The following is a 23,543-nucleotide window of genomic DNA, read 5'->3' on the forward strand; positions in this document are numbered from 1 at the left end:
ATATTAAAGTCCAGGCCCAAACCTACAAAGAACTGACTTAGAGCAGTGATTATCCTAAATCTACAGAGACAACCACCAGAGACCCCCCTAACCCCTACAGAGAAAACCACCAGAGACCCCCCTTCAGCCCTATGTCCTATTTCCTCACACCCCTTTCCTAGAGATCCTCAGAGACTGATTATCTCAGCTAGAAAGAGACTTTATACACTTTAAAGAGAAGCTTTAAAGAAATTCTGGTGACAAAAATGCAAAGGACCAAGTAGCTGAAGCGATAACCAGACTGAAGTGTGAACAGGCCTCAGCCCTGCAGGAAATAAGAGGTAAATTACAAGAACTGCAGCAAGAAAACACAGAGCTGAGACGAGAGATAGAAATACTGAAATCCCAGACATATCCCCTTATCAAGGAGAGGAACCCAGGGAAAGAAGGGTGTGAGAACCAAATGAAAGCCGGCAGCCATGACACCAATATATCAACTAACTGCCAAATGGAAATAACTGAAAATGAGAGCAAAGCAAAGAACAGCAGAGTAATAAAAGAGGGATAAGAGCTGACAACCCCCAAAACACAACCACAACAGACCCCAACAACAGAGCCGACCATTACCAGAACCCCAACACAGCAGCTTCCTACAAGAAGCCCGAGCAGCAGGCCGGACACGGACATGAGCAGTAAGCCACCGTGCCCTGATACTGTTCTGATTATAGACTCCAATGGTAAATACTTAAACAAAAAGCAACTTTTCCCAGGAAAAAGTCAGTAAAATCCGCTGCTCTACTATCGAACAAACAACAGCCATCATCAATAATCCATATTTTACCAAACCCAACCACATTATCATACATACAGGCACCAATAACCTCCAGGACCAGCAGCAGCAGATAGCAGGACAACTGAGCCAGCTAGCAGGGACCGCACAGCAGAAGTTCCACAGCTGTAATATCATCCTGTCATCTCTGTTCCCAAGAAAGGACATCACTGAACACATCATTCAGAGCATCAACACAGAGCTGGTAGCTAAAATCAGCGCCAAGCCAGACATCACCCTGGCACAACACCCCTCCATAAACCATCATCACCTATAAACCCCTCAATAACTAAGGAGTCAGCCTTCTAGCCAAATAATTTAAAGACATAGTGCTCAACAGAGACCCCCGGCCTAGACCCCACACAAGACAAAAACTTATTGAAAAGTCACCAACAACAAATAGACCTGAAACCTCATACCCTCCTCAACAAACTGGAAATGGTGCCCGTTAACCAAAATATGGCCATCAGAGGCACAAACCATGGAGGAATCCACTTGCCTCACATAGAGTAATGCAGAGCAGAGACAGGAGATAAAGGAGATAAAGACCCTGCTCAGCACTCTGTGCAGAACACTGACTGGACCAAACTGCTACAATATGGCCACCAGTCTATAATCCAGCTTGTCCTACGCAGGGCAGCTCATAACAAGGTATATGGACATACAATGACATCTCTTATTGTCAGCAGCTGGAACATTCAGGGCCTGAATGCTTCAGCCTTCGGATGTAAGACGCAGGATCCAGACTTTACCCAAAGACTAAAAAACATTGACATACAGATCCTCCTACAAACATGGACTAAGACGGAGAATAAATCCCTGGTGCCCACCGGATACAGAGAGATCTCTGTCCCTGCTCTGAAAAACAAAAGCGTCAAGCTGGGCCGGAGCTCGGGAGGAATATTAGTCTGATATAAAGAGGCGCTCCATGAGCATATCAGACCAGTAAAGAGAGGAGACAGCAACATCTGACGTCTACCTCTGTGCAGCATACATACCTCCACCAGAGTCTCCATACTTCAATCCCGACAGCTTTGATAACCTACAGAGGGAAGTTGCCCATTTTCAGACCCTGGGCAATGTTCTCATCTTTGGAGACTTCAATGCAAGAACAGGGAGGGAGAAAGACTACCTGACAACTGATGGAAATGTCTATATATTCGGAGCAGACACTGACTGTGACAGCTCAGTGCACACCAAGAGGAACAGCTATGACAGCACAGTAAATAAAAGTGGCAGAAAATTGCTGAACTTACAGTACAGACCAAAAGTTTGGACACACCTTCTCATTCAAAGAGTTTTCTTTATTTTCATGACTATGAAAATTGTAGATTCACACTGAAGGCATCAAAACTATGAATTAACACATGTGGAATTATATACATAACAAAAAAGTGTGAAACAACTGAAAATATGTCATATTCTAGGTTCTTCAAAGTAGCCACCTTTTGCTTTGATTGCTGCTTTGCACACTCTTGGCATTCTTTTGATGAGCTTCAAGAGGTAGTCACCTGAAATGGTCTTCCAACAGTCTTGAAGGAGTTCCCAGAGATGCTTAGCACTTGTTGGCCCTTTTGCCTTCACTCTGCGGTCCAGCTCACCCCAAACCATCTCGATTGGGTTCAGGTCCGGTGACTGTGGAGGCCAGGTCATCTGGCGCAGCACCCCATCACTCTCCTTCATGGTCAAATAGTCTGTACTGTATGTCGAAGCCTCGGACTTCATATTCTCAATGGCCGCACCAAGAAAGACTCTCTTGGTAGATATACCCTAAACTCTTGTGTAGGCAACAGTGTGGTAGACTATGCCATCACAAATATGGACTCCAAAAATGTTGGTGGCTTCATAGTCACCCCACAGACACACCTCTCAGACCGCAACCAACTGCTTCTATACATTGAATCCATAAGTAAACCACCGGCACAAACATCACAGCAGACCGGCCTCTTTAGCCTACCTCCATCTTTTAAAATGGTCCAAGATATCAGCCCCAAAGTGTATGGAGACCATAAACAGCGCAGAGATCCAGGACATGCTACATACCTTCCATAGTACAGTGTATGAGCTGAACCCAGAAGGAGTAAATCTCGTGGTAAGGGACTTTAATAATATACTTTACACCATGGCGGAAATGTCTGACCTCAAAAGATGCAACAAAAGTCCAAAAAAGCAACAACCCAACAGTTGGTTCGACCGGGAGTGTAAGGATTTAAGAAAGGTGCTAAGAATGGCCTAAAATATGAAACACCAAGATCTGAGCAACCCCAGTCTCAGGGAAGCCTACAACAACATACAAATGCAATACAAAAATACCCTCAGAAAGAAAAAGCAAGGCAACATCTCAACCAAGCTCCTCCAACTCCAAGATGCTCTCCAGGACAACTCCTTCTGGGAACTATGGAAGCACATGGACCAGGGCTGGCCAACCTGTGGCTCTCCAGCTGTTGTAAAACTACAATTCCCACCATGCCCTGCTGTAGGCTGATAGTTGTAAGCAGTCTAGGCATGCTGGGAGTTGTAGTTTTACAAGGTTGGCCAGCCCTGACATGGACAAAACCAGCAAGAACACCAACCTCCACATCTAAAACGGCAACATCTGGCTCCAGTACTTCAAGGATTTTTACAAAGCCATCTCGAGGGAGGACCAAAGCCCAGAACAAAAATAAATCATGAAAAAGCTGAAGGATATGGAGGAAAAAAATCAAAGATTTCCAAAACCCTCTAGACACACTGATCACACTGCAGGAGATAACAGAGGGGATCTCAGTGATAAAGAGTAAAAAAGCCAGCGGCCCAGATGGGATCCTTCCAGAAATGATAAAATACAGCCAGCCAGGTGCCCAGGCCGCATTACTAAAACTATAATGTTGTGCTGAGGGCTGGCTACTTCCTCCAGAGCTGGAACCAGGGCATCATCGCCCCCATACACAAGGGCGGAGACAGGTACGACCCAGCCAACTATAGAGGGATATGTGTCAGCAGCAACCTGGGAAAACTTCTCAGCAATATCCTGAATAAGAGGATCCTCAGCTTCCTCACCCAGCACAACATCCTCAGCAGAAGCCAAGCAGGCTTCATATCAAACCACCGCACCACGGACCACATCTACACCCTGCATAGCCTCATCAAGAGCCATGTCCACAATACAAAGCATGGAAAGATCTATGCCTGCTTTGTGGACTTTAAGAAGGCCTTTGACTCAGTGTGGCATCCGGGCCTATTCCTGAAACTTCTTGAAAGCGGAACAGGAGGAAAAACATATGATGTCATCAGAAGTTGCTACACTGAGAACAGATGCAGCGTAAAGGTAAATAGGGGGAGAACGGATTATTTCCGGCAATGCCGAGGAGTTAGACAGGGCTGCAGCCTCAGTCCAACCCTGTTTAACATCTACATCAATGAGCTGGCGGCGGCTCTGGAGTCCTCCACAGCACCAGGTCTCATCCTCCATGACACCCAGGTGAAATTTCTCCTTTATGCAGATGATCTTCTGCTACTATTGCCAACTGAGAAAGGTCTTCAAGATAACTTAAAAATCCTGGAGAATTTCAGCAACACGTGGGCACTGCCCATCAATCCAAAGAAAACCAACATCATGGTGTTCCAGAAAAGAAACCAGAAAGCAGCCGGGCGTCCTCCCTTTCTGCTAAACAACCGTCCACTTTCAGAAATGGACAGCTACACCTACCTGGGCCTAGAAATCAGCCAATCAGGGAGTTTTAAGAAAGCAATGGAAACACTGAAAGACAAGGCGAGCAAAACCTTCTATGCCACAAGAAGGCGTCTGTATCACCTTAAAGCACCAGTAACACCATCATTGCCCCAATCCTCCTGTATGACAGCGAAGTCTGGAGCCCAGACATATACCCAGACCAGGCAAAGTGGGACTCTGGGCCAACAGAACTATTCCACCTAGAACTCTGCAAACACTTTCTCCAGGTCCACAGGAGCACCTCAAACAGCGCGTGTCGAGCAGGGCAGATTCCCACTCTACTTTGCTGTACAGAAGAGGGCGCTATGATTCAGAGCCCATCTTCATAGCAGCAGTCCCAGCTCCTACCATCACAAAGCCTTGCTACACCAAGAAGCCCCAGAAAAACAAAGCACCCTGCAACAAGTCACCCAAACCCAGCCTGCCCAAGCCACCAACCAATATAGCCTGGCAAAGGGGGAAAATCAGAGGACGATACACAAGAGCAAAAAAGAGTATATTAGCGTCTGGAGGAATGACATAAGAACATCCCAGAAGCTGACAGTATACCAGAGCCTGCAGAGGGAGTACAAACTAGCCCCATATCTGGAGAAACTCCCCAATCCAAAAGACCGACAGATCCTGAGCCGGTACAGACTGAGCGCCCACAGCCTGCTCATTGAATCCGGGCGTCACCCACAGAGGTACATGCCCAGGGAGAGCAGACTGTGCAAGCAGTGCGACCAGGAGGCCGTGGAGGATGAGGCTCATTTCCTGCTGCGGTGCCCCAAATACTCAGCAGTGAGGGACGCTCACTTCAGGAGACTGTCTGATCTCTGCCCAGACTTCACCTCCATGGAGGAGGAAGAGAGACTCTCCATACTGCTGGGGGAAGAGGAGAACACAGCGGCCATAGCAGCACAATATATTACTGCCTGCCATAGACTGAGAGGAGCCTGATATACCATGGACTCCTTTATCACCACCCCCAAACTCTGCCCAATTATTTCCAACTTGCTTTGGCAATGCTAAAATTTATTTAGTCCTGCCCATAAAGCTTATTTGATTTGATTTGATAGATAGATAGATTTTATAGATAGGAGATAGATATGAGATAGATAGATATGAGATAGATAGATAGATAGCGAGATATATTGAAAAAAAGAGAAGAAAAAAGCAGGACCAAAGACCAGGATCCAGCTGTATAATATAGCAAAAAAAGAGGCAGGACTCCAAAAAGTAGTGAAAACATGGATGTTTTTATTTATTGGTGCAGCTCCAACAAAAGGACCTGCAGCAAGCATGATGACCTCCCCACGTGATCACACTGGGTGTGCCCGGTGATGATATCACTGACGACATAACCGCACGCACCCAGCATGATCACGTGGCGACATTTATTTTGAAAAAATTTGACCCTAACATATGTAGAGTCTCAAAGATACATTTTTACAATTAGTCTGAGACTACTAATTGCCTGCTTTTAACATATGTTAATCTAAAACATAACTTTTATTATTGGTCACTATTTATTATCTTCTTGGACCAAGCTTAATTATGAAAACCCTCAGTTGTGTCCCTACTATGTTACATTGTATCTGGGGCAGCGCTATAATGCCGTGCTGCTACTTCGTGTATACTGGGAAGCTAGTAGCAGCGCGCCAGCTCTAGACTCAGATCTTTTGTCCAGCTCCTGCTTGTTTAATGTCTTAGCGTAACATTTTGAATCTAAAATAGCCTCAAACACTGCCCCCCCGACATGTTTCACCAGCTAGCCTGGCGTCTTCAGGGGATCGGGCAGTATGACATTGCGCTCATCGCAGGTCCCTTTGGCGGGAATTCATTAATAGAGATGGGAGTGGACGGCCTCTCCACAATCAAGTGGATGAGTATATAAATATGAGTAACCCCCTGAGTAACCCCTGAGCAGCTGGATGTGAGTCACAGGTACCACGGTTAGTGTTGAACGCAGCATCTGAGGAGTTAAAGTTAAATGATTGGGGGGGAAGGGGCGCGATTGCCATTCCCCGTCATTGCACTCGCCCCACACAATGGAAAGCAATTTGTGACTAAGAAATTCAAAATTTGGCAAGGCTGCCGAATCTAATTTTTCAAAACTTCACTCATCTCTAATAAAGATAGATGGATATAAGATAGATAGATAATAGATATATAAATAGTTAATAGATAGATAGTTAATAGATAGATAGATAGATAGATAGATAATAGATATATAGATAGTTAATAGATAGATAGATGGATAGATAGATAGATAGATTATAGATAGATAGGAGATAGATAGATAGATAGATAGATAGATATGAGATAGATAGATAGATAATAGATAGATAGATAGATAGATAATAGATAGATAGATTGTTAATAGATAGATACATAGTAGATATTAGACCGATAGATAGATAGTTTTTGGAGATATTATGGAAGCTGATGATGGCTCAAAGTTCTGGAAGGCATAGTGTATGTCGCAGGCCCTGATTCTGTGCATCCCCACGGACATTTGTCAGGCCTAGGACTGACATCGTGAGGCTGCGGGTCAAACTGATCTCTGATTACTACGGTCATTACTGATACATTGTATTTATTTGTGTCAGTGAGGAAATCTTTATGTAACCAATAAAATCCCAGACTTTGTTCCAGTTTGCGGAATATTCCCTTTAACAGCAATATTGCTCCTGTGATTGAGTATCCGGTCCCATGGACACCGGGAAGGCCATATGTTCCGCCAGTTCCCAGTATGATATTTTATCTGGGTCGACGTGCGCAGTTCTTCATATTGCATATAAAGCAGAGCTCGGACGTGAAGGTGCAGCGGCTGCGGCTCGGGTTCATCGACTAGAGAGAGAGACGTCGCCTCCAGCATCTGTTTTGGGGATATTTATTTCCCATAGTGGATTAAGTATCTGAAAGTAAAAGGCGTTTCATGTCAGAGTTTTATCTGCAGATCTAGCAGGGCGGAGATTCTCACTTTGCAGGAGCACACCACAATGTAGCGGTAAGGCGACGTTCACATACGGCAGAGGATCTAAAAACTGGACCAAAACGGTTCCGTTTGATTGTTAGGATGTGATTGTGCTTAATCGAAATAGAACAAACCGGATCCGTCACTAAAAACAATGTAACTCAATGAGTAATAGATCCTTTTTTTTTAGGATCTGAAAAAACTGGATCTATCACCTAATTTTTTTTTTTTTGTGACGGATCCGTTTTTTTCCGTTTCGATGACCAGACACAAAACCGCAGCTTGCAGCAGACGAACACAAAACTAAATACTACTGGAACATAATGCATACTAAAGCATCCTAAACTGGAGCATACCCCATTCACAATACACCGGCCCTAAACGGAACTCCTCTGCCGGATCTCAAAACCGTAATGCCAAAACGCTGATGTGAAAGTAATCTCCGCCGTCTCCCTGAAGATCTGACAACTGGTAGCGCTCTTTATGGCAACCTGAAGTCTATCAGGTGATTCAAAGATCCAGGTTGTCATAAAGCCGCATCTGATTGTGGATATGAGATAGATAGATAGATAGATAGATAGATAGATAATAGATAGATAGATAGATATTAGATAGATAGATAATGAATAGATAAATAGATAGATAGATAATAGATACATATTAGATAGATAAATATAGATAGATAGAAGATAGATAGGAGATAGATAGATAATAGATACATATTAGATAGATAAATATAGATAGATAGAAGATAGATAGATAGATATGAGATAGATAGATAATGAATAGATAAATAGATAGATAGATATGAGATAGATAGATAGATAGATATGAGATAGATAGATAGATATGAGATAGATATGAGATAGATGATAGATAGATAGATAGATAGATAAATAGATAGATAGATAGATAGATAAATAGATAGATAGATAGATAGATAGATAATAGATAGATAATAGATAGATAGATAATAGATAGATAGATAGATATAAGATAGATAATTGATACATTTTCCTGTGAAATGCAGCGGATTCCGCCAGAGCTTCACTTTGTTGATGAATTCCTATGAGATCGATATTAATGGCGACTTTCACTTTGCTTAATCATTAAATCATTACTGAATTTACTTCCTAAATCCGATTACAAAGGCGGCCTGTGATGGTAGATTGCAGCGGCTGCTGTGCGCACAGCCCCCACTGTCTCGCTCGCTGCGCCGATTCAGCCAGTGCCCCCGCTGGACCCGCTTCCACCAGATGCATCTATAACGCATGCAAATGTAATCAGAAGCGTTGTGTAATCTGAATGCTACATTCGCTGTTCACCAATGAATACACAGATGATGTGCACGACGGAGGCCTCTCCGGGCCGGGCCGCGATGAGAAGCCGGTGGTTGTGAGATTCTGCTCCTTCTTCACAGGACAGGGATACAGTAGACAGATGTAGCAGAGCTCAGGGGGACAACTCCTGGGGACATTACATGGAGTAGTGGATGGTTTTCTGTAGGACTGCCACTGAAGCTACTTACCTCATTAACCCTATAAAACAGTGAAAGTCAGTCTCAGCTCTGCTACATCTACAGGTGAAACTCAAAAAATGTGAATATTGTGCAAAGTTCATTTATTTCAGTAATGCAACTGAAAAGGTGAAACTAACATATGAGACTCATTACAGGCAAAGCGAGATATTTCAAGCCTTTATTTGTTATAATTTGGATGATTATGGCTTACAGCTTATGGAACCCCAAAGTCACAATCTCAGGTGCCCTTTGCTCAGGGGGTTTGGATTAATTAGCTGACTAGAGTGTGACACTTTGAGCCTAGAATATTGAACCTTTTGCACAATATTCAAATTTTTTGAGTTTCCCCTGTATATCTAAAGAGCTAATATTAACAGGATTTGCAGCATTCAGTGCAATTGATCTGATGACATCACACAGATGCAGTGATTTAATGGTAGAAACCATTGTTAAAGGGAATGTCCACAATTAAACATTTTTCAGGCATTTAAAGCACTTTTGATTTGCGTAAAATGTATTTGTACCCAAGTTTAAGTTCTTGGCCAATTCAGATGAATAGGACTAAAATGAATTTTAGGAAACTTCCTCATCTCTAGGTACAATATTTATTTTTTTTGTTGATTCTGACTTTCTGCAGCCACCACTAGGGGGAGCTAACTGGACAATGTCCTTACATTGAACTCAATAAAAAGCATGTAACTGTCTGCAGCCATGGCAGCCCCCACAGACACTGTATGTCCCTGGACCAATAGGATTGTAATGCACATTTATTGTACAGATAGACATACTTTATTAAGAGATAGATAGACAGATAGAAGGATAATTTTACAAAATTTCATGGCACTCCCAAAAAGTAAATTAAAATTTGAATTTACTTTTTGGGAGTGCTGTGGAATTTTTTAAAAATTATTTATTTGGATGTTGGATCGCCTCCGCAGCCACTGGCACACCACAACTATTTAATCGCTGTGCCGTTCACATCATTTGGAATTATCTAGATAGATATGAGATATATAATAGATAATAGATAGATGATAGATAGATAGGAGATAGATAATAGATAATAGATAGATAGATAGATATGAGATAGATAGATAATAGATAGATAGATAGATAGATAGATAGATGTGAGATAGATAGATAATAGATAGATAGATAGAAAGATAGATGGATAGATAGATAGATGGATAGATAGATAGGAGATAGATAGATAGATAATAGATAATAGATAGATAGATAATAGATAGATAGATAGGAGATAGATAGATATATACTGTAGATAGATAGGAGATAGATAGAAATGGAAAAACGGCCAGCCGCACTCCAAAATACCAAGGAAAACGTGTGGTTTATTAACCCAGAGTCAAGCGACATTCCAGCAGCTTGTCGCTGTCTTTATTGAGCCCGGTGCACATTATACAGGCACATTATACAGGCACATTATACAGGCATGCTTTATACAGGCACATTATACAGGCACATTATACAGGCACATTATACAGGCACATTATACAGGCATGCTTTATACAGGCACATTATACAGGCATGCTTTATACAGGCACATTATACAGGCATGCTTTATACAGGCACATTATACAGGCATGCTTTATACAGGCACATTATACAGGCATACTTTATACAGGCACATTATACAGGCACATTGTACAGGCACATTATACAGGCACATTATACAGGCATGCTTTATACAGGCACATTATACAGGCATGCTTTATACAGGCACATTATACAGGCACATTGATCAAACATAAATTGGCATCAATTAAAGCAATTACAATCAAAATTCATAAATACAGTGATACATACGGTTACATAAATTCATGTAAAATACCGCCACAATTTAGCAAGTACAGTGCATATAAATAATAAACTATTAGTACATTGTCCTTTCAAACATGTGGAAAAAATCTTAATGAGCGCAGGTGAATCCCCTAATTGGCGTGAAATTAAAACTCACTGTCAGCTGGATAACTGTATGGAGCCTGCGTCACGAGCTCCGCGGCGTTCCCATTCAGTAACCGCGCATGCGCAAGAGGAACAAATTCCTCCGGCGTCTGGGGACTGACTAGCAACCACAACCAAGATGGCTGAGACAGCCCCGCAGCTAGTGTGCGCATGTCCAGACCGGGGCCGCCCATCAGTCACTACGTAATCGCAGCCATGTAGATAGATAACAACAAATACAAGGAGCAGGTTGATGAATGAATTTTAAAGCATCCTCTACTGGTATCGGGGTCTAGAGCGCTGCAAACCTGCCATCCACATGCCATATACACATAGGATCACTAGCTTCAGCGTCTTGTCAACCCGTTATGCTGGCCGCAGGGAGACAATACATGAAGTAGAGAAAGGGTGTCACCCGACAGTGACAGGCCACGTTAGTGGACCCATCAGTGTCCATATAGGGGGAATATGGCGTCGCCAGGGAATCCCCGCGAACCGCCTCCCATCCCCCACAAGGGTACACCACTCTCTCACCCGTGCATTTGCGTATCCATGCCAGAGCTATATATAGTGATAATTCAAGCTCCTTAAAAAAGATAAAAGCAAATAAATGAGTGTAAAGACTGTATGGGCGGGCGCCCAACACCGTATGGACCACATCCCGCATCACTGCGGCGATAGCAGTCCAGACATCATGTATGTGGGTAAAGTGCAAACAACATGGGTAGCCAGCTGGGACCGCGATGTACTTCACACCGCACAGCGCCTCAGTCATGGCCCTGAGAATATTTTGAATCTAAAAACAAAAAGAGAGGAAAAGTTTTGTATATGGCATGTGGATGGCAGGTTTGCAGCGCTCTAGACCCCGATACCAGTAGAGGATTCTTTAAAATTCATTCATCATCAGCAGAAACCTGCTCCTTGTATTTGCTGTTATCTATCTACATGGCTGCGATTACGTAGTGACTGATGGGCGGCCCCGGTCCGGACATGCGCACACTAGCTGCGGGGCTGTCTCAGCCATCTTGGTTGTGGTTGCTAGTCAGTCCCCAGACGCCGGAGGAATCGCGAGATTTGACAGTGAGTTTTAATTTCACGCCAATTAGGGGATTCACCTGCGCTCATTAAGATTTTTTCCACATGTTTGAAAGGACAATGTACTAATAGTTTATTATTTATATGCACTGTACTTGCTAAATTGTGGCGGTATTTTACATGAATTTATGTAACCGTATGTATCACTGTATTTATGAATTTTGATTGTAATTGCTCTAATTGATGCCAATTTATGTTTGATCAATGTGCCTGTATAATGTGCCTGTATAATGTGCCTGTATAATGTGCCTGTAACACATGTGCCTGTATAATGTGCCTGTATAATGTGCCTGTATAATGTGCCTGTAACACATGTGCCTGTATAATGTGCCTGTATAATGTGCCTGTAACACATGTGCCTGTATAATGTGCCTGTATAATGTGCCTGTATAATGTGCCTGTATAATGTGCCTGTATAATGTGCCTGTATAATGTGCACCGGGCTCAATAAAGACAGCGACAAGCTGCTGGAACGTCGCTTGACTCTGGGTTAATAAACCACACGTTTTCCTTGGTATTTTGGAGTGCTGCTGGCCGTTTTTCCATTTCTAGTTCATTGGACCTAGGTGCTGGTCCACACTGGCCGGACGTGCACCCCTCGTCTATATAGTGTGAGATAGATAGATAGGAGATAGATAGATAGATAGATAGATAGATATTAGATAGATAGATAAATAGATAAATAGATATTAGATAGATAGATGATAGATAGATAGATAGATAGATAGGAGATAGATAGATAGATAGATAGATAGATATGAGATGGATAGATAGATAGATAGATAGATAGATAGATAGATAGGAGATAGATATGAGAGATAGATAGATAGATGGATAGATAGATAGGAGATAGATAGATAAATAGATATTAGATAGATAGATGATAGATAGATAGATAGATAGATAGATAGATATGAGATGGATAGATAGATAGATATGAGATAGATAGATAGATAGATAGATAGATAGATAGATAGACAGTAAGCCTTGACTGGTAATCTGCCTGGTAATAACCCATTGGCTGCTCATTTATTTCCCTGTGAGGTGGAGCTGATGGGCTCCCTCTAGTGGTGGCTGCAGGCAGCAGAATGTTAATCAGGTGCAGGCAGAGGATTTGGATCCCTGTACCGCAAAGATTGAGCTCTGACCCAGCTTGGTGGCACTGGTTTAACTGTATGAGGTGGCATGAAGAGTTAGTAAATGGCACAATACTGCCTTTGGGGGCACTATACATGTAAAGGAGACACTAGACTCATAGGGAGGACCTTTTTTTAGGCACTATTATAGGGAGCAAATATACAAGAACCCACAATAATAGCCATAAGCTGAGGATTGAGATGAAGAGCTGCTCTTGTATGGCTGCGGACACTTACCCGTCTCCTATTTGCATGAAGAGTTGGAGATGAAAATATTGGTACAAAGAGTCCCTTTCATGTCCGATATCTCCGACTTTCACACCTTCCAGATGCCATTGGCCAAATCAGTGACACGAATAGAGAAGGGTCACACAATACATCCAGAGAACAGGTGAGCACGGCTGCAGGATACTATGCAGAGTTCATGAAATTGAAGATCACGACCCTTTAAATGAAAAACTAAAAAAATTTAAATTACTTTGAGTCATGTCAAAAAATGTGTTCAGTTGTCAACCTGACTCTTAAAGCCCCAGATTCTTAAAGGGGCTTTCACCCAAATTCTTAAAGGGGCTGTCACCCAGATTATTTAAGGGACTTTCACCCAGATTCTTAAAGGGGATTGTCACCCAGATTATTTAAGGGGCTGTCACCTAAATTATTTAAGTAGCTGTCACCCAGATTATTAAAGGGGTTGTTACCCAGATTATTTAAGGGGCTGTCACCTAGATTCTTTACGGGGCTGTCACCTAGATTTTTTAAGGGGCTGTTACCCAGATTCTTTAACCGGTTGTCACCCTGATTCTTAAAGAGGTTGACACTAAGGTCCTTAAAGGGGATTGTCACCCAAATTCTTAAAGGGTTTGTTTAGTTACCCACGTTCTTAAAGGGCTTGTTACCCAGCCGCTTACAAAGATTTGTCACCCAAACACTAAAACAGATTGTCATCCAATTTCAGTTATCAAAAGGGTTGTCGCCCAAATTCTTCAAGGGACTGTCTCCCAGATTTCTAAAGAAGTTGTGACCCAGATTCTTAAAGGCCTCTTGCACACAGGCTTCGAGTGTGAGAGCCAGAAAAGATGCGGGTGCGTTGTGGGAAAATGCACAATTTTTTCACGTGAGTGCAAAGCGGTTTAATGCGTTTTACGCGCTCGTGAGAAAAATCGGCATGTTTGGTACCCAGACCCAAAACCGGACTTCTTCACAAAAGTTCAGGTTTTGGAATCGGTGTTGTGTAGATTTTATTATTTTCCCTTATAACATGGTTATAAGGGAACATAATAGCATTCTGAATACAGAATGCATAATAAAATGTCCATTGAGGGGTTAAAAAAAATAAACAATTTTCACACAACGCTCAAGTGATGCGTAAAAATCACCGCTCATGTGCACAGCCCCATAGAAGTGAATGGGTCAGGATTCAGTGCGGGTGCAATGTGTTCACGTCACGCATTGCACCCGGGCAGAAAACTCGCTCGTGTGAAAGGGGCCAAAAGTTTTTTTACCCAAGTTCTTAAAAGGCATTATCACCCAAATTATAAAAAGGGTTGTCACTTGTCATCCACTTTCAGTTGTCAGAAGGGTTCTCACCCAGTTTCTTAAATGGGTTGTCATCCCGATTTTTAATGAAGAGCTTGTTATACTGATTCCTAAAGAGGTTGGGACTCAGGTTCTTAAAGGGTTCCTTACCAAGGTTCCTAGAAGGCCCATTACCCAGCTTCTTGGGATTGTTACCCAATTTCAATTTTAAGAAGAGCTGCCACCCAGATTCATAAAGGGATTGTCACCCAGATTCTTAATAAGGAGCTTGTTATACAGATTCTTAAAGGGTTTGTCACTCAGTATTTTTAAACTTCCTAAAAGAATGATGCCAAAATGAAAAGCCCCCTATTACACCACAGCAAGTCTAATGGTTGTAAACCCCAACAATCACCTCTTAAAATTGGGGGAAAATGTAGGTGGCCCAAAGCAGGAACCAAGCTTTGTAGGGGCTCTCCATTATGGCTAAAGTTAAATCTAGTTATACCACAATATGGGAGCATGGGACGTATCATCGGTCATTGATGATATGTCCCATGCAAGGATCTTAGTGGGGGGGTCTGACCTTTGATTGTCTACTAATGTATAGGAAGACCAGGCTGAGATTCCTTTGGCTTTTCATTGCCTCCTGTTCCTGTTGTCCGAGAGATTGGGATGGGGGAGGTTAGATACCCTCTGATATCCTATGCATCACACATGAGGATCTGAAGCACTTCTCAATGAAATAAGTGGGCTGTCCATGTAATGTCCACTCTGGCAGATAAATTTGAGTAGTCAAAGAGGTAGAAGCTTGGTTTTTCCACTGCCAGATCTTTGTACAGGGGTAAAAAGGTGAAGACCAGGAAGGAAGGCCACTTAGGTAACACCCTTAAGAGTAGCCCCAACTCAAATTTGTTCAAGGGACACAGCTGATCCACATCCACTTCTTTTCCCACATGAACAAAGGGGTTCCTTCTGGCAGAGGGATTTCCTGTATTATCTCAGAATTCACTGGTAGAGTATTTTAGGTAAAGCTGGGTAGACAATATCCACAGTTTAAAGGCTACTTTCACACTTGCGTTGTTGTTTTCCGGTATTGAGAACCGGCGGAGGATCTCAATACCGGAAGAAAATGTTTCCATTTAGTCCTCATGCATTCTGAATGGAAAGAGATCTGTTCAGGATGCATCAGGTTGTCTTCTGTTCCGGAAGCATTCCGTTTTCTGACCGGACACAAAACTGCTGCAAGCTGCGGTTTTGTGTCCGGTCATAAAAACTGAAAAAAAAAATGGATCTGTCACAGAAAACAATGTAAGTCAATGTTGACACATCCGTTTTTTATGGAGCCTAAAAAAACAGATCCGTCACCTATTGACTTTCAATGTATTTAGTGACAGATCCGTCTTTTTCCGTTTTGATTTCACACAACCGCATCCTAACGGGACGATTGCGCATCCTAACGGAACGGTTGCGCATCCTAACGGAACGGTTGCATCCTGATGTGCAAAATCAAAACGCATGCATTTAATTCTGCATTGAGATCCTCTGCCGGATCTCAATACCGGAATTCTAAAACGCAAGTGGGAAAGTAGCCTAATACGGTCAAATTGTTTTTAATAAATATGTTGACCTTCGGGATCAGACTACGAATTGGGTTTGTTTGTAGTCTGTAACCATGGAGACACACGCATAGAGTCTGCATACATAAAATGATAGGAGATACTTGATCAAGACTGCACTTCTTACCTTAAAAGAATTGGAACAGAAATATTGGTAGCAAAAGTATACATACCGCCTTACCCAATTAATGCAATTAAAAACATTGGAGATTTACCCAGCTTTTCCTTAGGGGAAGGTGAATGATACATACAGTGTACTAAATATATTGAACTAAATCCTCCCAGCATTCCACCTTACAAGTAATCTTCCCAGACACAATCCTAATAAAGTTAACAGCTGAGAATTGACTGAAGCTATTAGAATCGCTGAACATGAAGAGTAAAGTGCTGCAATGAGACGGGCCGGTCTCGTACATCAATCCAGCACGCTCTAAAATAGATTTCTTATTTCCAATGAAGCATTGATGAATTGTACTCAGGTAGAGCACACTGCCCAGGATATGGCATTTCCGAAAAGTCATTTTTCATTTGACTCAGGAAATTGATAAATGGCACAGGAGATAAGAGTATCCAGTAATCTAATGTGTTGTTTCTAAAGAAAATTTTTAAAAAAGTTTTCTAGTTCTAGATCCAAGGCAATAAAAAAATCTATCTAATATCTATCTATCTATCTATCTATCTATTATCTATCTATCTAATATCTATCTATCTATCTATCTATCTCCTATCTATCTATCTATCTATCTATCTATCTATCTAACTTTCTTCAAAAGATATAGTTATAATCTACAAAAATATAAAGTTATTACTTTATAACTATATTCCATTACTGATCCTGAATTACATTACACAGTATTATACTCCAGAGTTACACTCACTATTCTGCTGTTAGAACATATATGATGTTTCTCATCCTGTATTGATCCTGAGTTACATCCTGTATTATACTCCAGAGCTGCACTCACTATTCTGCTGGTGCAGTCACTGTGTACATACATTACTTATCCTGTACTGATCCTGAGTTACATCCTGTGTTATACTGCAGAGCTGCACTCACTATTCTGCTGGTAGAGCCACTGTGTACATACATTACATTACTTATCCTGTACTGATCCCGAGTTACATCCTGTATTATACTCCAGAGCTGCACTCACTATTCTGCTGGTGCAGTCACTGTGTACATACATTACATTACTTATCCTGTACTGATCCTGAATTACATCCTGTATTATACTCCAGAGCTGCACTCACTATTCTGCTGGTGGAGTCACTGTGTACATACATGACATTACTTATCCTGTACTGATCCTGAGTTACATCCTGTATTATACTCCAGAGCTGCACTCACTATTCTGCTGTCGCAGTCACTATGTACATACATTACATTACTTATCCTGTATTGATCCTGAGTTACATCCGGTATTATACTCCAGAGCTGCACTCACTAATCTTTTGGTGAAGTCACTGTGTACATATATTACTTATCCTGTACTGATCCTGAGTTACATTCTGTGTTATACTTCAGAGCTGCAATCACTATTCTGCTGGTGGTCACTGTGTACATACATTACTTATCCTGTACTGATCCTGAGTTACATTCTGTGTTATACTTCAGAGCTGCAATCACTATTCTGCTGGTGCAGTCACTGTGTACATACATTACATTACTTATCCTGTACTGATCCTGAGTTACATCCTGTATTATACTCCAGAGCTGCACTCACTATTCTGCTGGTGCAGTCACTGTGTACATACATTACATTACTTATCCTGTACTGATCCCGAGTTATATCCTGTATTATACTCCAGAGCTGCACTCACTATTCTGCTGGTGCAGTCACTTTGTACATACATTACATTACTTATCCTGTACTGATCCTGAATTACATCCTGTATTATACTCCAGAGCTGTACTCACTATTCTGCTGGTGCAGTCACTATGTACATACATTACATTACTTATCCAGTATTGATCCTGAGTTACATCCGGTATTATACTCCAGAGCTGCACTCCCTAATCTTTTGGTGAAGTCACTGTGTACATACATTACTTATCCTGTACTGATCCTGAGTTACATTCTGTGTTATACTTCAGAGCTGCAATCACTATTCTGCTGGTGCAGTCACTGTGTACATATATTACATTACTTATCCTGTACTGATCCTGAGTTACATCCTATATTATACTCCAGAGCTGCACTCACTATTCTGCTGGTGGAGTCACTGTGTACATACATTACATTACTTATCCAGTACTGATCCTGAGTTACATCCTGTATTATACTCCAGAGCTGCACTCAGTATTCTGCTGGTGCAGTCACTGTGTACATACATTAGATTACTTATCCTGTACTGATCCTGAGTTACATCCTGTATTACACTCCAGAGCTGCAATCATATATCTTTTATCTCATATTTTGTGTCATCACTACTATAGTCACTTTGCGTGAATTTTTGAACTCGTGCCACAACAAGTTCTATTACCCAATATACAGTAAGGAAGTAAGTAAATGGAATATTTTGGGTAAAAATATAGAATGGAAAGGAATGATTCTGCAGAACATCTTCCCCTGGGTTTCATCTAAGTACAACACTAACATTGGTTGACAGTGTCTTTTGGTGGCGTCTTGTATGGTATACTGTACTGCAGTGATACAATGACTATAACAGACAATGCCTAATCCTCAGATCCATACAGTATGGTTGCCTTATTACACTGCCATAAATTAGCCTAATAATGCCATACAGTTATCTGAATGACAATGCTATATAATGCAAAAATAATATACTGGGTGATGCCACATGATGTCCATCTTTATTTTTTCACAAATTTCATTAAGAACCCCAAGTTCTCACCATGCAATTTAAATAAATACATTATTGCAACATGCTATCAACCACTGGATGGCCACATATAGACACATATAGCATAAATAGTTCCCAACGCTCATCAAGCCAAGAGGAAAGGTAAGGAAGAACACATCTGCATGCAGCCCCTGGTGTGACTTCTTTAATTGAATGGCGGAAACCGCCCTGGCATCATCTTCATGTAAATCGTCTAGAGCCCCTCTTACTTCCTAAGAATAGACAAACTAATGAGAGCCGGTCTTAATTAATGTTCTTAATAGCAGTGATTACTGGTGTCCGCTCTTTATGTTCCTCATGTCTATGATATCCTGCTTTTCCTTGTCCAAATTGCTCATTTGTGCCGCACACCATTCCCGTCCTCAGAGCTGCCAGATTTTTCTTACATTTCTATTGCATTAAGTCCCATTATAAGAGATTACTTTGCAAATCCCTTCATAAAGGATAAGACACCAAGAAGGAGTCTGGGAAGTAAAGCTCTTTTTATGCACAGTGCATCAAAGTGGTCCCAATGCTCTGAAGACACAACCATTTCTCCAGCGTTGTCTGGCAGTTTTATAAAATATAGGTCTGTCAGACTCATAATAGATTCTTACGTTATTTGATTTGCAGTTCATCTTAGAGATGTTCATATTTTACAAGAATGTCAGTATCCTCGTTGGAGCCGATTCAGCTTCTGACAGGAGGATGTCTGCAAAATAATTTTATAACATTAATGATGTGCTACCAGGGTCTGTAAAAATGTTAATGAATGGCCTAATGCAAGGATAGACCACCAGATTGGACCTCCACTAATCATATTGTTAAGGTGGTGGTACAGGCCACCGTTGCTCCTCTCCAGCTAGTAGGCATAGCTGCCACTTTGCTCACCTGCATTATAGCTCCCAGCCTGAGGCCCTCTTTCCCTGCCTAGAGGCCCAGCTGCTGGAGTAACAGTGTCCTCCAATGCAGGCTGAGACCTTTCTGTCGGCAATGCCTCTCACTGCCAGTAGTGCACGAGCACTCTCTCGGGCTCTTAAAAGACTAGCGTGCGCACCCTAATCTTCCCCAGCCAATGATTGGTTACCTTGGAGTACTTAAGGCACCTTCTCCTACGGTAAGTTGCCTGAGCAATAGGTTCTATTACACTATTTTCCTGCAACGCTGTGTCTTCAGCTTGTTTGCCTGTTCGGTGTACCAACTTCTGCCTGACTTCTTGTTTTGACTGTTCACTGCCTTTTTTTTCCCGTACTGACCTTGAGCTGCCTGCCCTGACCTCGGACTGTTTATCAATTTGCACATACTCTGTCTGTCCTTACTTCAGCCCGATCCCTTAGTGCATGCACCCGTATCTCTTGACCATCATGGGTTGACAGTCAAATGAACAGAGAGTAGTCGAAGAGGTAGAAGCCTGGTTTTTCCCCTGCCAGATCTTTGAACAGGGGTAAAAAGGTGAAGACCAGGAAGGAAGGCCACTTAGGTAACACCCTTAAGAGTAGCCCCAACTCAAATTTGTTCAAGGGACACAGCTGATCCACATCCACTTCTTTTCCCACATGAACAAAGGGGTTCCTTCGGCTTCAGCCAGACACAGAGCCACAGTTGACTGGTCTCGCCGATTTTTCATGGGATTGCCCCATGGAAAAGACCTCAAAATAAATGGGGCATATGCAAATTTGCATAAAAGTGGGTAATCATGAGATGAATTGTGGATGTTTTCAAGTCTATTGGGTGGGGCATAAAAGTGTCCCATGAATAAGGATGCAGATGTTGGAAGGTATGCACCTAGTGCATCTAAACATGATGCTGTGCCTGGTAAAAGCTAAACAAAATATTGTTCTCACAATCATTGAAGGACAGTTTTGTGTTTCTGACTATTGGACACTCACAAGAATGAAGGGGCCCTTCCATATTTACTAGCAACAGCACCACTAGTGGTGCAGGTTAGCCCAACTTAAGTGAATAGGAATGAGCTGGTGCACCAAAGGTGGTGCTGTGTGTGTGGTCAATTCTAAAGGGATCTTTGTTCTCATGACTGGTCTACTGGTAAGGTAGGCAGAGCACAAATAATTTTTGGGTGGTAGACAGGCCTGAATAAAGGGTAAGAAGGGTAAAATATTGTGTAAGACTTCTTCTTTCTACAAGAAAAAAAAACTGTTTCTCTAGTGCAATCTACATGTGTAAATGGCCCTACCCCTCTAGGGTAATATAAAAGAGTAAATAACATGTAATGAGGCATCAACATGATATGTTAAACATATGAAGTGTAAATTGTCATATTATCCTGTCTTACATTTTTCACCTATTTTTCATTTTCTTCCTTCAGGTGATATGTGCAAATATAACAGGTGGTGGGAAACTTGGAAGTTTAAAATCAGGAGGCTCCATATCCACACTTAAGCATATATGGACAGAAAGTAACAAAGACTTGTCTATCAGTCGCCTCCTTTCACAGACTTTTCATGGTAAAGAAAACCAAACTTCCTTGGATATGAGATACGATACTCCAGAGCCGTACACAGAACAAGAACTCTGGGAATGGCTGAGGAACACGACAGATCTTCAGGGACCTCGTTCCAGGTCCAAAAGACGGCCAATTGTTAAGACGGGAAAGTTTAAGAAAATGTTTGGCTGGGGGGATTTCCATTCAAACATCAAAACTGTAAAGTTAAATTTGTTGATAACAGGGAAAATTGTGGACCATGGCAATGGAACCTTCAGTGTCTACTTTCGGCACAACTCTACCGGTCAAGGAAATGTCTCTGTGAGCTTAGTTCCGCCTACCAAAATAGTGGAATTTGACTTGGCTCAGCAATCGGTGATTGACGCTAAAGATTCCAAGTCCTTCAACTGTCGCATCGAATACGAAAAGGTCGACAAGGCTACCAAGAACACTCTTTGCAACTATGACCCTTCAAAAACATGCTACCAGGAGCAGACCCAAAGTCATGTATCTTGGTTATGCTCCAAGCCCTTCAAAGTGATCTGTATTTATATATCATTTTATAGTACAGATTATAAACTAGTACAAAAGGTGTGTCCCGATTACAACTATCACAGCGACACGCCCTACTTCCCTTCTGGTTGACAATAACATGTATGCAAGACTTACCTCTAAGGATAATAAAAGGTGACTGGGCTGGAACCGTATCCAAGAAAGTCCCATCAATTGCCTGGAATGTGTCTACATAAAAAAATGAAAATAACAAAAAAAACTTTTATATGGGAAACCTATCAGATGCTATCAACCTCCCCTGATCGTTCTGTATTCCACTGATTAGGTCTAAGTCCCCATGGATATGATGGGAACACACACAAACATACACATTGAAACATCGAATACATAACATTTTACAAAAAGATTTACATGGAACCAAAATGGATTAGCCATACTCTTTATTGATGCTTATTAGTATGGAAATTGCGCCCTCTTGCAACTTTATCCCAGGAAGTATTGCCTGGAACCCTATCTAAGAAAGTCCTATTAATTGCCCGGATTGTGTCTAAATAACAACTGATGAAAAAATATATAAAAAATAACAAAAAAACGTTTACATTGGAAATGTATAAGACCTCCCCATCTGTGCTGTATTCCATAGATTAGGTCTAAGTCACCATGGATATAATGGGACCACATACACACAGACACATACACTTTGAAATGTTGAATACATAACATTTCACACAAAAAAAGATTTACAAAGAAGGACCCAAAAAGGATTAGCCATACTCATTATTGAAGCTCATTAGTATGGAAATTGCGCCCTCTTACAACTTTATCCCAGGAGGTATTGCTTATACTAGATGATAATAAGTCTAAATTTAACAATCTAGGACATTGTATCTACAAAGAAATGTTTAGGTGTGTGCCATCAGGAAGGATCCTCCAGGTAATCATTAGCATCCTAACGAACATACACAAAAAGAGGCACATTGAAGATGGGGAATGGAGACCATTAGAGCCCATCATAAATTAAAGATGGAAACCCATTTACAATTTACATGTTATACTGGGTCATACTGTTCTTCTTCCCAAATATCAGAGGATGAGCTGAGAAATGTTGACCTGAACTTGTGTAAGTTACGACTGGTTGAAATCTTTCCTCCAGTATATTGTATACTTCAATATCCTAGTCTACATTTGTATGAATGGTTTGTATTGTATATAGTTTAACCAGTGTTCCTTGAGCAGCTTCTTAATATACCTAGTAAATGTCTCCGCTTGTTATTGGTTAAATACGATCAGAGGACTTGAGGATTCCATGTTTATCGACCTAGCTGTAAACCTTCATTAAGACGAGAGGACATGATTATGTATAAAGCATTTATTCTGCTAAGTATTGTCGAAAGCGAAACATATACAACATTGAAGTC

At 41.6% G+C, this 23,543-nt stretch overlaps 1 protein-coding gene across 1 annotated transcript; it reads left to right on the top strand.

Annotated features, from left to right (window-relative positions):
* Positions 1-2,930: 2,930 nt before the first annotated feature.
* On the top strand, positions 2,931-22,257 carry NXPH1 (neurexophilin 1). Its single transcript, XM_044295598.1, has 3 exons — positions 2,931-3,026; positions 19,999-20,034; positions 21,496-22,257. The coding sequence occupies exons 1-3, from the start codon at positions 2,931-2,933 to the stop codon at positions 22,255-22,257; spliced, it is 894 nt and encodes a 297-aa protein (XP_044151533.1).
* Positions 22,258-23,543: the final 1,286 nt, after the last annotated feature.

This window comes from Bufo gargarizans, chromosome 5 (assembly GCF_014858855.1).
Source record: "Bufo gargarizans isolate SCDJY-AF-19 chromosome 5, ASM1485885v1, whole genome shotgun sequence".
Taxonomy (NCBI): domain Eukaryota; kingdom Metazoa; phylum Chordata; class Amphibia; order Anura; family Bufonidae; genus Bufo; species Bufo gargarizans.

Excerpts from the sequence above, each read along its gene's own strand:
- NXPH1 (XM_044295598.1), top strand. The coding sequence starts at position 2,931 with ATGGCGGAAATGTCTGACCTCAAAAGATGCAACAAAAGTCCAAAAAAG. Across the intron at positions 3,027-19,998 it reads AGTGTAAGGATTTAAGAAAG|GTGGTGGTACAGGCCACCGT; the intron begins GTGCTAAGAATG and ends CATATTGTTAAG. Across the intron at positions 20,035-21,495 it reads CCGTTGCTCCTCTCCAGCTA|GTGATATGTGCAAATATAAC; the intron begins GTAGGCATAGCT and ends TTCTTCCTTCAG.